The 20,634-nt window shown below is 31.2% G+C and overlaps 1 protein-coding gene across 1 annotated transcript; it reads left to right on the top strand.

The window, feature by feature from the left end:
* Nucleotides 1-525: 525 nt before the first annotated feature.
* Nucleotides 526-19,620, top strand: LOC139886417 (probable serine/threonine-protein kinase PIX13). The gene is made up of 6 exons (XM_071870232.1): nt 526-690; nt 778-1,112; nt 2,087-2,222; nt 2,475-2,611; nt 2,705-2,828; nt 18,985-19,620. Exons 1-6 carry the CDS (start codon nt 624-626, stop codon nt 19,437-19,439), a joined length of 1,254 nt encoding a protein of 417 aa, XP_071726333.1. The 5' UTR covers nt 526-623; the 3' UTR covers nt 19,440-19,620.
* Nucleotides 19,621-20,634: the final 1,014 nt, after the last annotated feature.

Below are 20,634 nucleotides of genomic sequence, written 5' to 3'. Positions count from 1 at the left end.
TAAAGAAGCTCGATTGATATCGTGGTTATCAAGCTAAATCTTGTATTAGATGATATAGTTCATATATGTGGATGTTCTCTCAACATCCATTGTATAGGCCTCGTATTTGTTTTCTCGTGTATTTGGGTCCTGTATATTGTTCATTTGTTTGTGATCCATTTCAATTATATTGCTTTGCATTTTGGAATGAAAGTTTGCTTTAAAAAAAATAAAAATTAGGCCAATGATTAAGACCATGCAATTAAAGTTAAGTTTTAATTAAGAACATCATATCCCCATTTTAGAGGAAATCGATAACACCAATTAGGCCAAACACCATCCAATTTACTTTTTTCACAATTAATTAAACTACTAATTAATACAATAGTTTGATTACATGAGGGGCTAATAGTGTGAAAAAACTCTAAACTTTCTTTCATCACCAGAAAAGGTCAACTATGAACTAGTCTTCTTTACATCCTGTATAATAAAATTAATATGCGTATATATATTACGGAATACATATTTTATTTTGTCACCAACATTTCATCCACTTTCTCTTCCCTTATAAAAACCAATTAAATCTTTTTATAACCTTATTCATCCAAACATTAACCGTGTCTGTATGATCACTGTGTGAACAGATGGGAAACTGTTTTCCAAAACCAGTTAATAATCTCTCAAACACCAATAAAATTCCCACTCCTACAGGTACTTAATTAACTAAATTTATTTAATTAATTGACGAGTATATATATTTCTTTAGAATTAGCATGAATTTGTAACTTTTGTTAGCAGTTGTTACAAGTGATGTGAAAAAGAAAGGACCCATGATCGAAAACCGTCCATTCACCGCAGCTGGAGGTGGTGGGGCCACCGCAAATTCCGGTGAAACGGTGCCACCTATTGGGAAAATAGTAACACCGGAATTAAAGTGTTTTACATATTCTGAACTCAAAAGTGCTACTAGAAACTTCCGGCCGGATACGATTCTCGGGGAAGGAGGTTTTGGTAGGGTTTTTAAAGGGTGGGTGGACGGTGAAACGTACGCGCCGTCAAAGGTTGGTATTGGGATCCCAGTTGCCGTTAAAAAGTCTAATCAAGATAGTGCTCAAGGTCTAAAAGAATGGCAGGTTAGTAAACATTTTCACTTTATAATTTTGTGGTCAACTTTCTATTTTGTTTTATTTATTACGGGGTACATTTTTTTCTTCTTAAATAGCGTATTGCATGTTAAACGACATGCATAATGTATGGGTCCTAATGCATAATACAAGATTACAAGTTATATTTAATCAGCAAAGCCTATTGTAGTATATTAGTATGTGTATAACTTAGGTATCTTACCTATACAATGATGCATTTGTGTATGTATGATCTTTACCTAAATAACCCATTTTGGTCACAGAGGGTTATCATGACTCTCAACTATCGTTGAGTGGTCGTCTTAAGATTAGTCGGCTTGAAAAGTAAGTTGGAAATTCATATAAATCCAAAAGTCTTGAGACTAGTCATGTGTTATATTGTGTTTATAGTTTTTTATTTAAATTAATTTAACTAAATTTGCTCAATTTATACATATGAATAAATAGGAATAGTATGAACACCTTATAAAAAATAACCACGCACATGTCATTTTTCAAGCTACTTGACACCTAATTACAATTGTTTCAACTTTTTACATACAGGAGATGAGGACTCGAGTGTCTTGGGGCAAAAGGGTCACTTTCTGTATTAATTTATCACAGGGTTGACATTTTAGAGAACAAATTTGCATTGACATCTTCAAAATATATATGCGACTTTTTAAGACAAATTATTGCTCCGTATTATTTATTTTAATTCTTTTGAAGAATATAATAATTCAACTTGTAAATATCTTAAAAATTGAAAAAAGATCACTAATTAAAGGGCTGTTAGCCTAAGAGTATCGAGGTGATCACTCTATAATCATGAGATTATGGTTCGCGTAAAAAATCATGTTGAATTGTTTGAGTTTACTTTAATTTTTAAAATATTATTGGGTAGAAACTAAGTTGTATTATAATTTCTTATATTATTTTTTTCTTGTATGTTTCGTTGATTTTAACTTGTTTTATTTTTGCAGGCAGAAGTGAACTTTTTGGGAAAATTTAGCCATCCAAATCTTGTTAAATTAGTGGGATACTGCTGGGAAGATAGAGAATTTATTCTTGTATATGAACATGTGCAAAAGGGTAGTCTTGAAAATCATCTCTTTAAAAGTAAGTAATACTATTATTATTTATTACAAATAAACGAAAAAAGTAAAATGTGAAAGGTTTTTTCTATTTGTGCTATCTATGAAAGCGAATAATTCAACTTCATATTCTGATAGGATTCGAAATTGAGATCTCTTACAAAAACTCAAAGTACCAGCCAATGGACTATCTTGTGATGGTTCACTATTACAAATAAATTTTATATAAAATAAAATGATTACAAATATTTTAATTTGTTGTAATTTAATTTTGCAGAAGGTGCAGAACCACTCCCTTGGTCTACAAGATTAAAAATAGCCACCGGAGCAGCCCAAGGCCTTGCATTCTTGCATACTACTGAAAAAAAGGTTATTTACAGAGATTTCAAATCAGCAAATATACTTCTGGATGGGGTTAGTACTAGTTAAATTTACAAAAAATTTAACACATACGAACTTTGTTTCCATGAAAACAATTAATGAACTGATGGATATATTTTATTTCAGGAATTTATCGCGAAGCTTTCAGATTTTGGACTCGCAAAGTTAGGTCCGGCAAATGGCGATTCACATGTCTCGACTGGTGTTGTGGGCACATACGGGTATGCGGCTCCAGAGTACATAGCCACTGGTTAGTTGTTCAAACTCATTTCAAATTCGTGTTTTTTGATAATGTCTCGAGTTAGACGGAACCAAATTATTCAACATATAATAGTTACAATAGTAAATAAGTATTTACATATCTAAATTTAAATAGCAGTTAAATAAATGAAAAATTAGATATGTCAAGATTTGTTTTTATCCATCTAATCCAGCCGGCTAATTAAACTTTATGTTATAATTCAGTAGGCTTATAACTACCTTTAGTGGTTTGATTCTTGATTAAGAATACTAATAATGAAGTGTAAGAACAAAGATTATAATGGAGAGAAAGAAGTATAATACTTGATGTAAGTATATTAGAATGGTGTGTTTATCTTGTACATATTGATGCATATTTATACTACAAAGAGTGTTACATATTTGACTTTTGTAAATTATATAAAATTGTTAGCCACCATTTCTTGACTTCTACTTCAATAATTGATGTATTATAACACTCCCCCTTGGATGACAATTTTATTAGAGAGCAACTAGTACTGCCTCGTTAAAAACCTTGCTAAAGAAAACCCAGTGGGAAAAAACTTTAGCTAAGGGAAAAAGAGTGCAGCATAGAGTTGACTCCCCCTCAAGTAGACATCGCTGAGTTGTTACATCTTTTGAACAAGCCTCATGCCAATATTGTGAACGTGTGTTCTGAAAATAGCAGTTGAGAGTGCTTTGGTGAAAAGATCGGCAGAGTTTTTGTTGGATTGTACATATCTCATTTCAATCTGGTTGTCCTTAATGAGACCTTGAGTGTATGAGAAGAATCTAGGGGGTATGTGTTTTGTTCGGTCACTTTTGATATACCCTTCTTTCATCTGTGCTATGCAAGCTGCATTATCTTCATAGATAGTTGTTGGACTTTTATCGCGTTCTAGTCCAAAAACATTTTCGAGTAGTTTCATATAATGCAATCACTTCGTCATGATTTGATGATGTTGCAACAAGTGTTTGTTTTAAGAACGCCATGATTTTGTGGTACCTCCATTTAGGAATACATATCAAGTTTGAGATTTATCTTTATGAGGATTTGTTGAATGACCTGCATATACATAATCAACCAAATCTTGTTTCGAAGCGTTAGAATAAAATAATTTTAAATTAGCAGTTCCTCAAGGGTATCAAAATATCGGTTTGATCCCATTTCAATGTCCTTTTGTAGGGGTTGAATTGAACCTTGTCAACAAATTAACTGCAAAGAAATGTCAAGCCTTGTACAATTTATAAAATACATAATAACCCCAATTTGCACTAAGATATGGAACTTTTGATCTGTAAAGATCTTCATGATCTTCACGGGGATAAAATAGATCAGTGTCAATATTGAGTGATATATCAACCAATGGTTTTGTCTTTAAAAATGTTTTAAAATCTTTTCGATATAGTTTGTTTGATGTACAAGTAAACCATTAGGCATATGCTCAATCTGCAAACCAAGGCAATACTTGGTTTTTCCGAGACCTTTCATTTCAAATTCTTTCTTTAGAAGTTGAATGGTTTCATGGATCTCTTTATTTGTACCTATGATGTTAAGATCATCGACATAAACAGTTTACAATCACATATCCGGACATTGTTTTCTTAATAAGAACACATGTGCAAATAAGATTATTTTTATACCCGTTTTCTTATCAAGTAATCACTTAATCAGTTATACTACTGTATCAACCCATATAAAAATCTTTGTGCTTTAATGGAATACATTTCCTTGTGTTTTTAGATGCTTCTGATACCTTAAACCCTTTAGGTATCTTCATATATATATATACACATATATATATATTACTATCAAATGATCCATATAGATAAGCAGTCACAACATCCATGAGATGCATTTCTAAATTTTTAGAAACTGCGAGGCTGATTAAGTATCTAAAAGTAATTGCATCCATAACAAGAGAATAAGTTTCCTCATAAACAATTCCTGGTCTTTGAGAAAAATCTTGAGTTACAAGTATAGCTTTACCTTGTAACTTCATTGTTCTCATTTCCTTTTCGGGTAAAAATTCATTTGTGTCCCATACGTTTCACATCTTTAAAGTGAAAATGATTTATCCGAAAACTTTTCTTTTATTGAGCAATTCTAATTCAGCTCGTATATAGTCATGTCTATTTTGACATTCAATGACAGATTTTGGTTCCAGCTCATCATCTTTATTCATGATGTCATTGTATGAAAAATTCTCATCAACATTTTTCATTCCATTTCGATTCCATATTATTGCATAATTTATTGCAATTTATGTATTTACATTTATCAATATCCTCTGCAGAAGGAATATTAATTTGTGGTTCTTCTTGAACACTTTCTTTTACCTCATTATCAGCTGATTTTTCTTTTCGAGGATTTTTTTTTTTTTTATCTTTGGAACCAATTGGTCTCCCACGTTTCAGGCGTGGCAAAGACTCATGAGTGACATTTTCGGCTTTTAGAATTTCAATTCTAACTGAAGCATTTACTGCTGGTATATATGATTTATTCACTTCTTTTTGTATCTGTAAATGCATCAGGTAGTTTATTTGCAAGTTCTTGCATATGCATTATTTTTTTTTAACTTTCTTTTCGCATTCTTTTGTGCTAGTTCTATATACCTTAATTGATGTTCACATCATGAAGCATCTTTTTCTTTATTTTTCATTTCTCCCCCTAATATAGGGAATGTTTCATTAAAGTGACAATCAGCAAAACGTGCTGTAAAAACATCACCCGTCATAGGTTCAATATACCTGATAGTGTTCCAAATGAACATATATTTAGTAGCAATATCGTTCCAATATGTAAAGTTTTTAAATGTAATTTCCTTATTTTTAGTTGTAATAGTTAAATAAATAAGTGCGAAGATGAAAGACGCAAATCGCTCGAAAATGAAGATTTAAAGACAAAAACGAAGATTTGAAAGACCAAAACATCCAAAAAGCTCAAATGTACAAGATACAATTCAAAAGGTTCAATTTATTGATGAGAAACGTCTAAAAATGACAAGAGTACAAGTTACAAAACGCAAAGTACAAGATATTAAATTATACGAAAGGACGTTCGAAAATCCGAAACCAGGACATGAACCAACTCTCAAAGCTCGACGCAACGGTGTAAAAATTACGAGTCAACTATGCACAAGAATAAAATATAATATTTAAATAAATCATAATAAGAATAATATTAAATAATAAAAAGTTGTTAATTGAGCATAGTTCAGGGGTCGTAAATGAAAATTTCAAATTCTAATTTCCCTATAAAGCGATGATCTATGTTCGATGAATGAGAGAGAACTTTTTTTCCGATCTTTTTTTTTCTTCTTCTATTTTTTTTTCTTATTTTTCTATCTATCAAATATCAATATCTATATTTATAATTCTCTATCATAATGTTAATGTAATCAGATATAACAATAATCTTAATTTTAATTTTAAATTATGATAATAATAAGATTTATGATAGAGATCGTTTGAGTGTGTAAGTCGAAATTCTGTCCGTGTAACGCTACGCTATTTTTAATCATTGTAAGTTATGTTCAACCTTTTTACATTAATGTCTCGTAGCTAAGTCGTTATTATGCTTATTTAAAATGAAGTACTCATGATGTTGGGCTAATTACTAAAATTGGGTTATTGAACTTTGGACCATAATTAAGGTTTGGGCAAAAGACCGACACTTGTGGAAATTGGATTATTGACTATTAATAGATGGGGGGTATTGTCTAATTGAGTGACAACTCATTGGAGTCTGTCGAACCTATCTTCAAATTAATTAACCTAATAATTAATAATGATTATGGTTGTCCTATTTAGTGACGTTCATATGGAATCTGTTATAATCATTTAATTAATCAATTGGGTTGGGTAATTGATTATTCATTCTGATCAAGTGGATGAATTAATATTCATAAACTAATTAAAACAGGGGTGGATTACATACAGTGATAACTGGTGTAATTGTTGACAGAAGTGATAACTGCGTCACAGTTTAAATCCTTAATCAGTTGGAATATTTGACTTCGGGTATAAGGGTAATTTGACGAGGATACTCGCACTTTATATTTATGACCGATGAACTATTATGGACAAAAACCAGATAGACGTATCAAATAAACCAGGACAAAAGACAATTAACCCATGGTAATAAATTAAAATCAACACGTCAAACATCATGATTACGGAAGTTTAAATAAGCATAATTCTTTTATTATATTTCTCATCGTATCTTTATTTACTGTCATTTTATTACTCGCAATTTTATTTACTGTCATTTTATTTATTGTCATTATTTTACGCACTTTAATTATCGTCATTTATCTTTACGCTTAAAATATAGAATCGACAAACCGGTCATTAAACGGTAAAACCCCCCTTTTATAATAATATTACTACTTATATAATTATATATATTTTGTATAAATATAGTTAAAAATATAGTAAGTTTCACCAGCTCCCTGTGGAACGAACCGGACTTACTAAAAACTACACTACTCTACGATTAGGTACACTGCCTATAGTGTTGTAGCAAGGTTTAGGTATATCCCATCCGTAAATTAATAAAACTTGTGTCATATTTTGTAGTATTTCCTAGTAAAAATAATACTATTTCGTACCCTCACGCTACATCATCAAGTTTTTGGCGCCGCTGCCGGGGAGCGCTAAAACGCTATATTTTTAATTATAATAATATTGAAATAGAATATAATAATATAATAATATTGAAATAGAATATAATAATATAAAAATATTTAAGAATCTTTACGTAAATTTTAAAAAAAAAAAGTCGTATTTATTAAATACTTCAGGGGTATATTATGTAACTTATAATTAATAATTGCTATCATGTCGCTTTCATGTGAATAGTAAATTAATTAATTTATTTTCATTTACTATTCATGAATAGTAAATGAATTAAAAAAAAAAAAAAAAGTTTTAAAAAAAATTATAATTATAAAAAAATTATTATTAATTTGTAAAAAAAAATCGTTTTTTAAAAAAAAAAAAAAAAAAAAAAATCGTTTTTTTTTAAAAAAAAAAAAAAAAAAAAAAAAAAAAAAAAAATTTGTGTAAAAAAAAAAAAAAAAAATCGTTTTTTTTTTTTTAAAAGAAAAAAAAAATCGTTTTAAAAAAAAAAAAAAAAAAAAAAAAAAAAAAAAAACGTAAAAAAAAAAAAAAAAAAAACGTAAAAAAAAAAAAAAAAAAAAAAAAAAAAAAACGTAAAAAAAAAAAAAAAAAAAAAAAAACGTAAAAAAAAAAAAAAAAAAAAACGTAAAAACAAAAACGTAAAAAAAAAAAAAATAAACGTAAAAAAAAAAAAAAAAAAAAAAAAAAAAAATTATTAAAAAAAAAAAAAATATATATATATTTTTAAAATTTTGTCTATAAAAAAAAAATGTTTTTTTTTTTTAATTTTATTACCTTTAGATTTTTAGACTATATTCGCAACTTTTAGTATTAAGTTTAGTTTTGCCATAGTTATTTTTACTTCTAGAATTTTTAGGCTTTGCCGTAAAATCCCTTAAGTGCTTATTCCTTAGACTAAGTTTTAGGTGCTTTAGAATTTTACGACGCCGTATTTCGCACTACTTTCTTATTTTTATTTTTCGACGCCTATTTTTCGACCTTTTATTTTTCGACATTTTTCGACGCGCAATCTATTTCTTTCTTATTTCTCGCCATTCTAGTTTTTAGGACTTAGAATTTTTTCTACTTCTTCTCTAAATTTCTTAAAATTACGAAAATTTATTTTAAGTGGTTAAATTGATAGACATCAAAATTTTCTGGTTCGTAGTAATAGTTGGATTTGTACGTGGACCGGGTTATTGGAGCCAAACAGTCCTCAATTATATTGAGACCAAACGAATCCTGCCCCTCTGCTGCATCTTTTGGCTATTCGAAACGTGGGCAAAATCAGAAAAGTCTATTGGTTGGATAACTTATTATAATTTTTCTTTCTTTTTTTAAAACTAATAGGATATTCAGTGAATGAACCGAGCAAGACGTTCACCACCTTTTGTACGTTCACCACCTGTAACTCGATCAAGACATCGTTTAACAAATATAGCTGCCGTTGATTTTTCTTTAGACTCGTCATCAAGTCGACCGAGTACTTCAACTCAAATTTCCGATAATCCAGTTTTTGAAACCAATATCACAATTGAGAATCCGGAGAATACTCAGGGACAATTCCGAGACCCTGATCCATTAATTATTCCTCCGGAACCACCAATCATTCAAACAGAGATTGTTGAGGAAGAAACCATTAAATCAGAAACCTCTAGTGATTCAGATACAACACTTCCAATCATGGAAAATCTAGAACCTCTAAGTATGGAAGACCGAATGAGAGCTACACGCACGGGCCAAGGTCATGCCATTATTAAACCAGAAGTTAATGCTCCAGATTATGAAATCAAAGGACAAATTCTACACATGGTGACTAATCAATGCCAATTCAGTGGTGCGCCGAATGAAGACCCAAACGAACATCTTCGTACGTTTAATAGAATTTGTACACTATTCAAAATCCGAGAAGTGGAAGACGAACAAATCTATCTCATGTTATTTCCCTGGACTTTAAAGGGAGAAGCCAAAGATTGGTTAGAATCGTTACCTGAAGGGGCGATTGACACATGGGATGTTTTAGTTGAAAAATTTCTTAAACGATTCTTTCCGGCATCCAAAGCCGTGAGACTTCAAGGAGAAATTGTTACGTTCGCGCAAAATCCAAATGAAACATTATATGAGGCGTGGACAAGATTCGGAAGGATGTTGAGAGGATGTCCTCAACACGGATTAGATACTTTTCAAATAGTACAAATCTTCTATAAAGGCGTAGACATCGCCACACGAAAAGACATCGACATAACCGCTGGTGGATCCATTATGAAGAAAACCGCAACTGAAGCTTACAAAATTATTGATAACACAGCCTCCCACTCGCATGAGTGGCACCAAGAAAAAGATATCTTTCGATCATCTAAAGCGGCTAGAGCCGATTCTAGCCCTGACTTTGATTCCGTTTCCGCAAAAATAGATGCTTTCGAAAGACGAATGGAAAAGATGAATAAAGATATTCACGCAATACGAATCAGTTGTGAGCAATGCGGTGGACCACACTTATTGAAAGATTGTCACATTGAACCAACGATGGAACAACGAGAGAATGTTTCCTATATGAACCAAAGGCCGGGAAATAATTATCAAAATAATTATCAACCGCCAAGGCTAAACTTAAATCGAAATCAAAACATTCTTTACAATTCAAAAGGACCCGAAAATAACTGGTATAACCAACAAGGTCCGAATAACCAACCAACTCAAAACAACACTTTCAATCAACAAAGACCTAGCTTGTATAAACCACCACAACAACCCGAAGAGAAAAAGCCAAATCTAGAAGAAATGATGGCAAAGCTGATTGAATCTCAAACACAATTCATTACATCTCAAACTCAAACGAACGAGAGGTTTGATCAGTCATTAAGAACTCAACAAGCTTCCATTTTGAATCTAGAAAAACACGTAGGTACTCTTGCTAGCATGATGAGTGAGAGGGAACAAGGAAAGCTACCGAGTAATACTGAAGTAAATCCTCGGAATGAGAATGTTAATATGGTGTCAACGAATTCTGAAAAACCAGCATCAGAAGATGGGAAGGTTTTAGATGAGAGTAACAATGAAGAAGTTACACCACCACCACCCGAGTATGTAAAGCCAGTGGTGGCACCATACAAACCACCCATCCCGTTTCCAAGAAAAGGAGTTGAGTATGAGCAAGTGATAGGTAATAAAGATTGTGATACCTCTGGAAAGAAGAAGAAGAAAAAGAATAAGAAAGTGCAAGAAACAAAAGCCGTAAATATAAACCCGGTGAAGACAGTTCCACCAAAACCTCCACCTAGGGTAGGTGATCCGGGTGAATTTATTGTTCCTTGTCTACTTAGTGATTGTGTCATGTATGATGCACTAGCAGATTTAGGTGCGAGTGTAAGTGTTATGCCTCTTTCCTTATATAAGAGATTAGGTGTGGGTGAGTTAACTCCAACGGATATGAGTGTTCGACTCTTTGATCAAACCATTAAGCACCCAGTTGGAATTGCTGACAACCTACCCATTCAAGTAGGCAATTTAACCTTTCTAGTCGAATTCATTGTCATTGACATAGAAGAGGACCCAAACGTTCCTCTAATTTTAGGTCGACCATTCTTTGCGTCCACCGGGGCGTTATTTGATGTAGGAAATGGAAGAATGACACTTAAAAGTGGTGACAAATCGATCACCTTTATGATTCGAAAATCTAAACCTCCACCAACCAAAACCGTTGAACCAATAAAAACGATTGGTAATAACCATGTTGTTTTACCAACTCCAACGGTAGTGCTTAATAATAATAAAACGCCTAAGTGTGGGGAAAATGAAGTAACACCTAATGATGACCTGATAACAAAGAACCCCGTTGTTGATACGAAATTAAATGACCCCGTTATTAACAGTTCAATGAAGAAACTTTTTAAACGGGCTATCGATGCTAGAAGTAAGGGGAACTTTAAGTTATGTAACCGGTTAGTATCCAATCTGTCGCCTAAAGAAAAGGCGAAACTAGTTGAATTTTGGGATATTACGGAAGAAGCCGGGCACTGGCTTAAAGAAAAAGTCACAGATAGGCAAGTTGATTATGGACCAAAAGAAATTGACGATGAAGTTAATCACAATTTCGACACCACAGCTACCTAAGTGTGGGGAGATTCAAATGTTCTAAGAAAATGTTATCTAGAGTTAGTTGTTCTGTTCTCGTGTAGTTCCGAGAATGGAATCCGATTGGTCTTTTCCGCTAGCAGACACTAAAGAACTAGTTTTCTCCCCCCATTCTGAATTTTTGTTTTTTTTAGGTTTTATATGAAATTAATATGCTTTTAAGTTTTGTGTGATATTTAAAAACAAAATTTACTTTATTTCATTAAGTTGAAAAAAAAAAAAAAAATGATTTATAAAATTCGTCGTAAGTTGAAGACTAGGTCATAGAGCCGAAATTACTTTACCCGAGGGCGAGGCGACAAATTTTGTTATCATTATTTTTAATTTTATTGATTTAAAGTATGCCAAAAATATTATACTTTATAAATTTTTGAAAAGTGGGGTTATAAACCAAACTTCAAAAATATATATACATATATATATATATGTTTGTATTTTATCTTATGTACAAAATAGAGTAAAACAATGCACTTTCAAAGACTGTCATTAAAGTTAAGCAAAAGGTACTAATTTTGACGACAAGACGCAAAACAACAAATATGATATAACAAATGAAGGAATGAACGATGAGGCGCCATCTATCATTCGACGAGCTTTGTAATTACAAACTCGGTATTTTTAATCACTTTTCTACGCTAATCACCCTCATGAATTTAAATTATAGTCTGATTTCATGCAAATGAGGGCATTGCATGATCTTAAGTGTGGGGAAGGGTTATAAATTCTCTCAGGTTTATACTTGGTTTATTTGCCAAATTTTGTGAAAATTTGAAAAATTTTCAATTAAATGAAGTCAAAATCATGTTTATACATATTTATGAACGGTGAAAACTAGGTGATAATACCGAAATTATCGTTACCTCGGAAAGGGCATAAATTGAGAAACAACCTAAAACGCTTGAATTCATTTAAAATGAAATAAAGGAGAATAAAAAGGCAAAGAAAGAAACTAAGTGTGGGGAGAATGTACCAAGTTATTCAATTAAAAACTATCTATCACATGTTTCTGTAAAGTTATTGCAGGTGTTTTTGTTTTGGACTAAATTAACTGTTTTACCCGATTTATTAAAGAAAGATGGATCTACACGATGAATCAATTCCATCATTAAAAGGAAGTAAAGTCTTCCGAAAAAGACACGCGCTTCTTGATTTAGGTCATGAAGTTGTCGTCCAGACCAGCTGTAGGTTGACGAAAAATCTAGAAAAGTCATCTCTAAAATCAGCAGGAAATCCACGGACCTCAGCATCAAACAGGGTCGCCAAGTGGTCAGATTTATCCTAACCATGAGAAGGATTTATCTCGTACAATGGGGAGGCACCGTGCAAATTAGCTTGATAAGACTAATGAATCAGATCCCCAGAAAGGATAATCTCCTTAAAGATTAAAAATCAGCTTTTAAGACTGATATTACTCAATCCTTGAGATTGACCTTAAAGATTGAGAATTCAAACTCATGGAATTCAATGATATCTAAACTCGAGCTTGAACGAGAAAATATTTTGATCAAAAATACAAACCGATTTGTTTTCTGAAAACCCATTTTCAATGCGTTCATTACCATTGAACGTAAAATCCTAGGAATTCACCTGGAATTCATTAGGTCACCTGAACCAAATCGGGTGTCAACCGTAAGAACGGTGGTTGCATAGCATGGTCAGAGACAGGACCTTGTGCCAGACCGAAAAATCATAGGATGATCTTTACTATCGCTCCTACCAAGGATAGTTCTAGCATCCGACACGTTAAAAGACCATAATCATCTGCATGTCACGGGACATTGCCTTAACAGTTTCTTGTTCATCGCTTTCCTTTACAACCGGACGGTAGTTTACCGAAAGGTAATATACGGAACAAGTAAACTGGATGTGTGCTTTCCGATACCGGGATAGCAGTGGATTACACGAACCTAAATGTTTTTAGCCAAAATATTGATCCACAAATATATTTTGCAACACCAATGGTGGATCAAATCAGAAAACTTATCTAGGGTAAAAGCTAGATTGAATTTTCAAAAGATCAAATGTTTTCATAAAGATCCTATTTCCTAAAGGATCTAAATTTTTATAGTCATGTGGGACTGTAAACCGCCTTTCAAATGTGCACTTTGCTTTGGAAACCGAAAGTAAATCGGCTATTTGATTGCAAGTGTCGTTGACCTAAACCCGAGGCAACTGTGGATGACACACCCACCTTTAACCATCATTACTGTCATTGTTTATATCGCTATATCAAAATCACTGATGTACAAAGTGTGATGAATAAAAAAGTGATTCATGTATGTTTTTATTTTAAGTTCTGTATTGCTTGAGGACAAGCAACGCTCAAGTGTGGGGATATTTGATAGTGTTCCAAATGAACATATATTTAGTAGCAATATCGTTCCAATATGTAAAGTTTTTAAATGTAATTTCCTTATTTTTAGTTGTAATAGTTAAATAAATAAGTGCGAAGATGAAAGACGCAAATCGCTCGAAAATGAAGATTTAAAGACAAAAACGAAGATTTGAAAGACCAAAACATCCAAAAAGCTCAAATGTACAAGATACAATTCAAAAGGTTCAATTTATTGATGAGAAACGTCTAAAAATGACAAGAGTACAAGTTACAAAACGCAAAGTACAAGATATTAAATTATACGAAAGGACGTTCGAAAATCCGAAACCAGGACATGAACCAACTCTCAAAGCTCGACGCAACGGTGTAAAAATTACGAGTCAACTATGCACAAGAATAAAATATAATATTTAAATAAATCATAATAAGAATAATATTAAATAATAAAAAGTTGTTAATTGAGCATAGTTCAGGGGTCGTAAATGAAAATTTCAAATTCTAATTTCCCTATAAAGCGATGATCTATGTTCGATGAATGAGAGAGAACTTTTTTTCCGATCTTTTTTTTTCTTCTTCTATTTTTTTTTCTTATTTTTCTATCTATCAAATATCAATATCTATATTTATAATTCTCTATCATAATGTTAATGTAATCAGATATAACAATAATCTTAATTTTAATTTTAAATTATGATAATAATAAGATTTATGATAGAGATCGTTTGAGTGTGTAAGTCGAAATTCTGTCCGTGTAACGCTACGCTATTTTTAATCATTGTAAGTTATGTTCAACCTTTTTACATTAATGTCTCGTAGCTAAGTCGTTATTATGCTTATTTAAAATGAAGTACTCATGATGTTGGGCTAATTACTAAAATTGGGTTATTGAACTTTGGACCATAATTAAGGTTTGGGCAAAAGACCGACACTTGTGGAAATTGGATTATTGACTATTAATAGATGGGGGGTATTGTCTAATTGAGTGACAACTCATTGGAGTCTGTCGAACCTATCTTCAAATTAATTAACCTAATAATTAATAATGATTATGGTTGTCCTATTTAGTGACGTTCATATGGAATCTGTTATAATCATTTAATTAATCAATTGGGTTGGGTAATTGATTATTCATTCTGATCAAGTGGATGAATTAATATTCATAAACTAATTAAAACAGGGGTGGATTACATACAGTGATAACTGGTGTAATTGTTGACAGAAGTGATAACTGCGTCACAGTTTAAATCCTTAATCAGTTGGAATATTTGACTTCGGGTATAAGGGTAATTTGACGAGGATACTCGCACTTTATATTTATGACCGATGAACTATTATGGACAAAAACCAGATAGACGTATCAAATAAACCAGGACAAAAGACAATTAACCCATGGTAATAAATTAAAATCAACACGTCAAACATCATGATTACGGAAGTTTAAATAAGCATAATTCTTTTATTATATTTCTCATCGTATCTTTATTTACTGTCATTTTATTACTCGCAATTTTATTTACTGTCATTTTATTTATTGTCATTATTTTACGCACTTTAATTATCGTCATTTATCTTTACGCTTAAAATATAGAATCGACAAACCGGTCATTAAACGGTAAAACCCCCCTTTTATAATAATATTACTACTTATATAATTATATATATTTTGTATAAATATAGTTAAAAATATAGTAAGTTTCACCAGCTCCCTGTGGAACGAACCGGACTTACTAAAAACTACACTACTCTACGATTAGGTACACTGCCTATAGTGTTGTAGCAAGGTTTAGGTATATCCCATCCGTAAATTAATAAAACTTGTGTCATATTTTGTAGTATTTCCTAGTAAAAATAATACTATTTCGTACCCTCACGCTACATCATCAATACCTTAAGATTGAAGATGTTTCATATCCAACATATATTCTCAACCTCCTTTGAGGACCCATTTTTGTACGTTGTGGTGTCGCAATTGGAACATACATTGCACAACCAAATGTTCTAAGGTGGGAAATATTTAGCTCTCGGCCAAAATCAAGTTGTATGGGAGAATATTTATGAGTTGCACTTTGTCTAATGTGAAATAATATCGCAGCATGTAAATTTGCATGTCCCCATATATATCACCTTGAATTCTTTTAAGAAACATTGGTGATTCTTTCTCAATGTGTTTTTCATTAATCACCATATGTGCTTTTCACCATATGTGCTTTTTAATTAATGCTTTTTCATTAATCACCATATGTGCTTTTTCATTAATCACCATATGTGCTTTTCATTAATCATCATATGTGCTTTTTCATTAATCATCATATGTGCTTTTTCATTAATCATCATATGTGCTTTTTCATTAATCACCATATGTGCCTTTTCATTAATCATCATATGTGCTTTTTCATTAATCACCATATGTGCTTTTCATTAATTATCATATGTGCTTTTTCTTTTCTTTTGGGACTTATTTGTAGAGCTAAATAAGATGTTCATGTATTCAAGAAATAGTTACGCACAAGGAATTTAAATGATTCCAAACTTTAATCGCGCTCACAATTTGAGCATCATCTTCCCTTTCATTAACCTCGCAAGGTTCAGTGTGGTCAGACAAAAGAGCATCTTTTGCTGCCAATGTTTAAAGTTCACACCAATGAATTTTTCGAATTTCTTCAACATGAGAACGAACCGCGTTAGTAAGCGGTATCCAGCTAGTAAGAGTACTAGTAGCATATCAATTACATTTATATATTATGTAGTATAAAGAATCATAATCACCAAATTCACATCTATATAATGACAAAGGATGCATTATTATTATTATAATGGTCATAACAATCTATGTTTCACCATAATCCAGAAATATTATTCTGATCACCACAACATGTTAAAATCAGTAGGTTTATATTGTAAAACACATCAAAACCATTTACAGCCAACAGTTCAAAATCGATTATGACAATACCGTAATACATATATAATCGACTTGTAACTTTTATGAAACATAGATAGCAACAATTGAAGTTTTTCAAAACCTTCATACCATATTAGTAAAACAAAGTATTACTCAAATAACCTTTTTCAAAACTACACATATTTTATTAAGCTTCAGCCCAAAATCAACACAAATTGTTTCGGAAACGACTTGGTTCTAATTAATTCTTATGGATATAAAATGATTACAATCCGGTCAAAGCTTTCTGTACAACTGTCAAATAGATTAATAAATCTTTTATGAACCTACATAACCCACAATATACAAGCAAAAACCCCACACAATATGATTGATATAATCATATTGTATAGCACATGTGCATAAATCATCATTTAAAACTTGCAAATAGCTAATAAGGCCATCATTATACTAATAAAATGTTACCCTTCATCATTATTAGTCCAACTATATAGGCTGCCGATAAATGCCAATCAAAATGGTTAGGAGTGCCTGCTTTTGCATTGCATACAAGGAATATAATATTATCAATAGAGATAATATGATTATAATAATAATAATAATTATTATAATAATACTATACTATACTACTTTATAATTATAATTGAGTGCTATATCCCTAAAACGCAAACAAAGATACATATGTACATGTACATAACTTCATATTACATAATATAAATCTATCATGTTTATATATAATCTGCATAACCAAGTATTCATCAACTATATTATATATAAGTTCATATCACTCACACGAACAGACTAATCATAACAATTAGATACTGACATATGGATATATATATTTAAATATTTTATATAAGTACCAGATGTAACCAACGATATATCTAGCTAATAATCCATGTATATATTGATTAATTCTATTATAGCAGGTTAGTTTCATAAGAACATGATAGCAGCAGCATACACAAAGTGTGGGCAGAATAACTAAACTAGCATGTGCAAATGCATTATCATAATTTTCGAGACAGTGAATAAAAAATTGTAACAATGGACTAGCTTATCTAAATCCTTCACAAAACTCGATGGTAGATATGCAACAAATATATGACCATATAACCAAAGTACAGATGAAGCAAACATACCCACCAATAAAAGTTTTTATTATTCATCATGTTTTAGAAAAATAACGATATCGATTATAGCAACTTATAATCATATACCAACAAGCAAACATCAAGTTCTAATCAGATATAACACATCAGATATCAGCATGTTTTAACTGCAATTAAATCTGTTTTGTGAACAAGTTAATATGTTAACAGCAGAAGCAAATATAACATGGTCGATTAATCTGTTTTTCAGGTTTATAACAAGTCAGTTTCGCATACGAGTCTGTTTAAGTTTGTAGGTAAATATGTATATACGAAACTGAGCCAAGCATATAATCAACCAAAAAGAGAAAGTTAAAACGATCTAACCGATTGAAGGGTTGAACTGGGCTTGTGTTTGACACAATTCCCTTAAACAGATTCGACGTCTGTTCCCAGGGTACACCGGTCCGAAGCAGCGTATTGCCGGACTTGAATATTTGTCTTGATTAGTGACTTGTACTTGCTTAGATAAACCTTGTTTATACGGAGCACTTCGTGCTGATAACGTGTTATAATTCAGTAGGCTTATAACTACCTTTAGTGGTTTGATTCTTGATTAAGAATACTAATAATGAAGTGTAAGAACAAAGATTATAATGGAGAGAAAGAAGTATAATACTTGATGTAAGTATATTAGAATGGTGTGTTTATCTTGTACATATTGATGCATATTTATACTACAAAGAGTGTTACATATTTGACTTTTGTAAATTATATAAAATTGTTAGCCACCATTTCTTGACTTCTACTTCAATAATTGATGTATTATAACACTTTACACGTTTATAAGTATTTGTTTTCATAGATCTTATACGCATCAATGATGTGACATAATATTTATATAGTTTAGTTCTATGTATTTCCTTGTTTGAAAAGCTTTATACCGGGTCAAAACCATGTATAGTGTATGTAAACCTTGACTATTTAAATATTATTTATTATTTCTTAAAAAAAAATTAAGAAATGGTATGTCATAGTCCAAAATCGTTTTTAACTAGCAGTTTATGTTATTTAATTGCAGGTCATTTATACGTCAAGAGTGATGTTTATGGTTTTGGAGTCGTATTACTAGAAATAATAACAGGTCTACGTGTACTTGACACAAATCGACCAAGCTCACAACATAATTTGGTGGACTGGGCTCGACCTGCATTGCCTGACAAGCGAAAATTAAGAAAACTTATGGACCCGCGGCTAGGAAACGATTACCCATCAAAAGGAGCCTTTAAAGCTGCTGAGCTAATCTTGAATTGTCTAGAACCGGACCCAAAAAACCGTCCCAGCATGTTAGAAGTCATGGTAAGTTTACAAGAGATAAGTGCTATTAAAACTAAACCAAAGGAGGTAAAGGTCCATGCGACCCAGCTTTTAGGCCCACGGCGTGATCGTCTATATCGATCTGCACACCAATCTCCGCTCCATATGAAGCAAGGTGGAGGAGCACGACCTGGACTATCACCGATAAGGTCATACTAACCGAAAAGATCAACGGATATATTTGAAGTACTTGTTAAAACAAACATGAAATTGTCAACAATATGCCAAGTGGACCAATTAAGATAGTCCATTTAGAGGATATATTATGGCTTAGAATTTGTTAAAGGCATGTTTTTCGATTGTGTATATTTGTAGAATAACTTAAATACAATAAATTAATTAGAAGTTTTTGTCATTTTCCAAAGGTTGTTATTAATTGCTTTTTGCTTTAACAAATTTCTTTAAATTTCAATATATTTTTATATACTAATAATTTATGAACCAAGGTTTATTAAACATAAAAGAAATGAAGGTAAATAAAAAATGCATTACGAATGTGAGTCTCTTCTTTATAAAGGAAATGAAAGGAAAATAAAGAAAATGAAAAGAAATTGTAGGGAGATGAAAGAAAAACAAAAGGAAATGAATAGAAATTCACAATGTTTTTGTTTAATATACTTATTTCTAAAATACACCGATTAGAAAGAAAGAATATATTATTTTGTTATAACATACAATATTCAATTTATTGATATTAATTATAAATAAGTCGATCCCCTAACTTAAAATTCTTGCTCCGCCTGTGTAATCTCAATTATATACATATGTCAAATGTTTTAATACCAAAGTTACATATATTAAAACGATTTTAAGTTTGATGTTATATATGTATATTCAATGAAACCCGATGTCATTTCTGACTTTCTTTAAAGATTCTTTTTAATTAGTTTTAACTTAACAATTTTTCATTAAATTTCATTAAATATTTATTAATTTATTGCAGCTAATTTATAAATGAAGTTTTAATAAATATAAAGGAAATGAAGGTAAACTAAAAATGTATTACATTTGGTGATTCTATTTTACGAAGGTAATAAAAGGAAATAAAAGGAACAGTAGAAAGATGAAACAAAATAAAATGAATAGAAATTTACAATGTTTTTATTTGATATATTATATTTCTAAAATAAGCTGATTGAAAAGAAACATTATGTTATTTTGTTATAAGATATTTATTGTTATTCTTTATAAATATGTCGATCATCCCCGACTTAAAATTCTAGCTCCACCTCTTATTGCAGGTCATTTATATGTCAAAAGTGATGTTTATGTTTTTAGAGTCGTGTTACTGTAGATTATTACAGGTCTGCTTGTACTTGACACTAATCGACCAAGCTCACAACATAATTTGGTG

The sequence above is a fragment of the Rutidosis leptorrhynchoides genome, chromosome 1 (genome assembly GCF_046630445.1).
Source record: "Rutidosis leptorrhynchoides isolate AG116_Rl617_1_P2 chromosome 1, CSIRO_AGI_Rlap_v1, whole genome shotgun sequence".
Taxonomy (NCBI): domain Eukaryota; kingdom Viridiplantae; phylum Streptophyta; class Magnoliopsida; order Asterales; family Asteraceae; genus Rutidosis; species Rutidosis leptorrhynchoides.
This window is presented reverse-complemented; position numbering and strand designations above follow the sequence as displayed.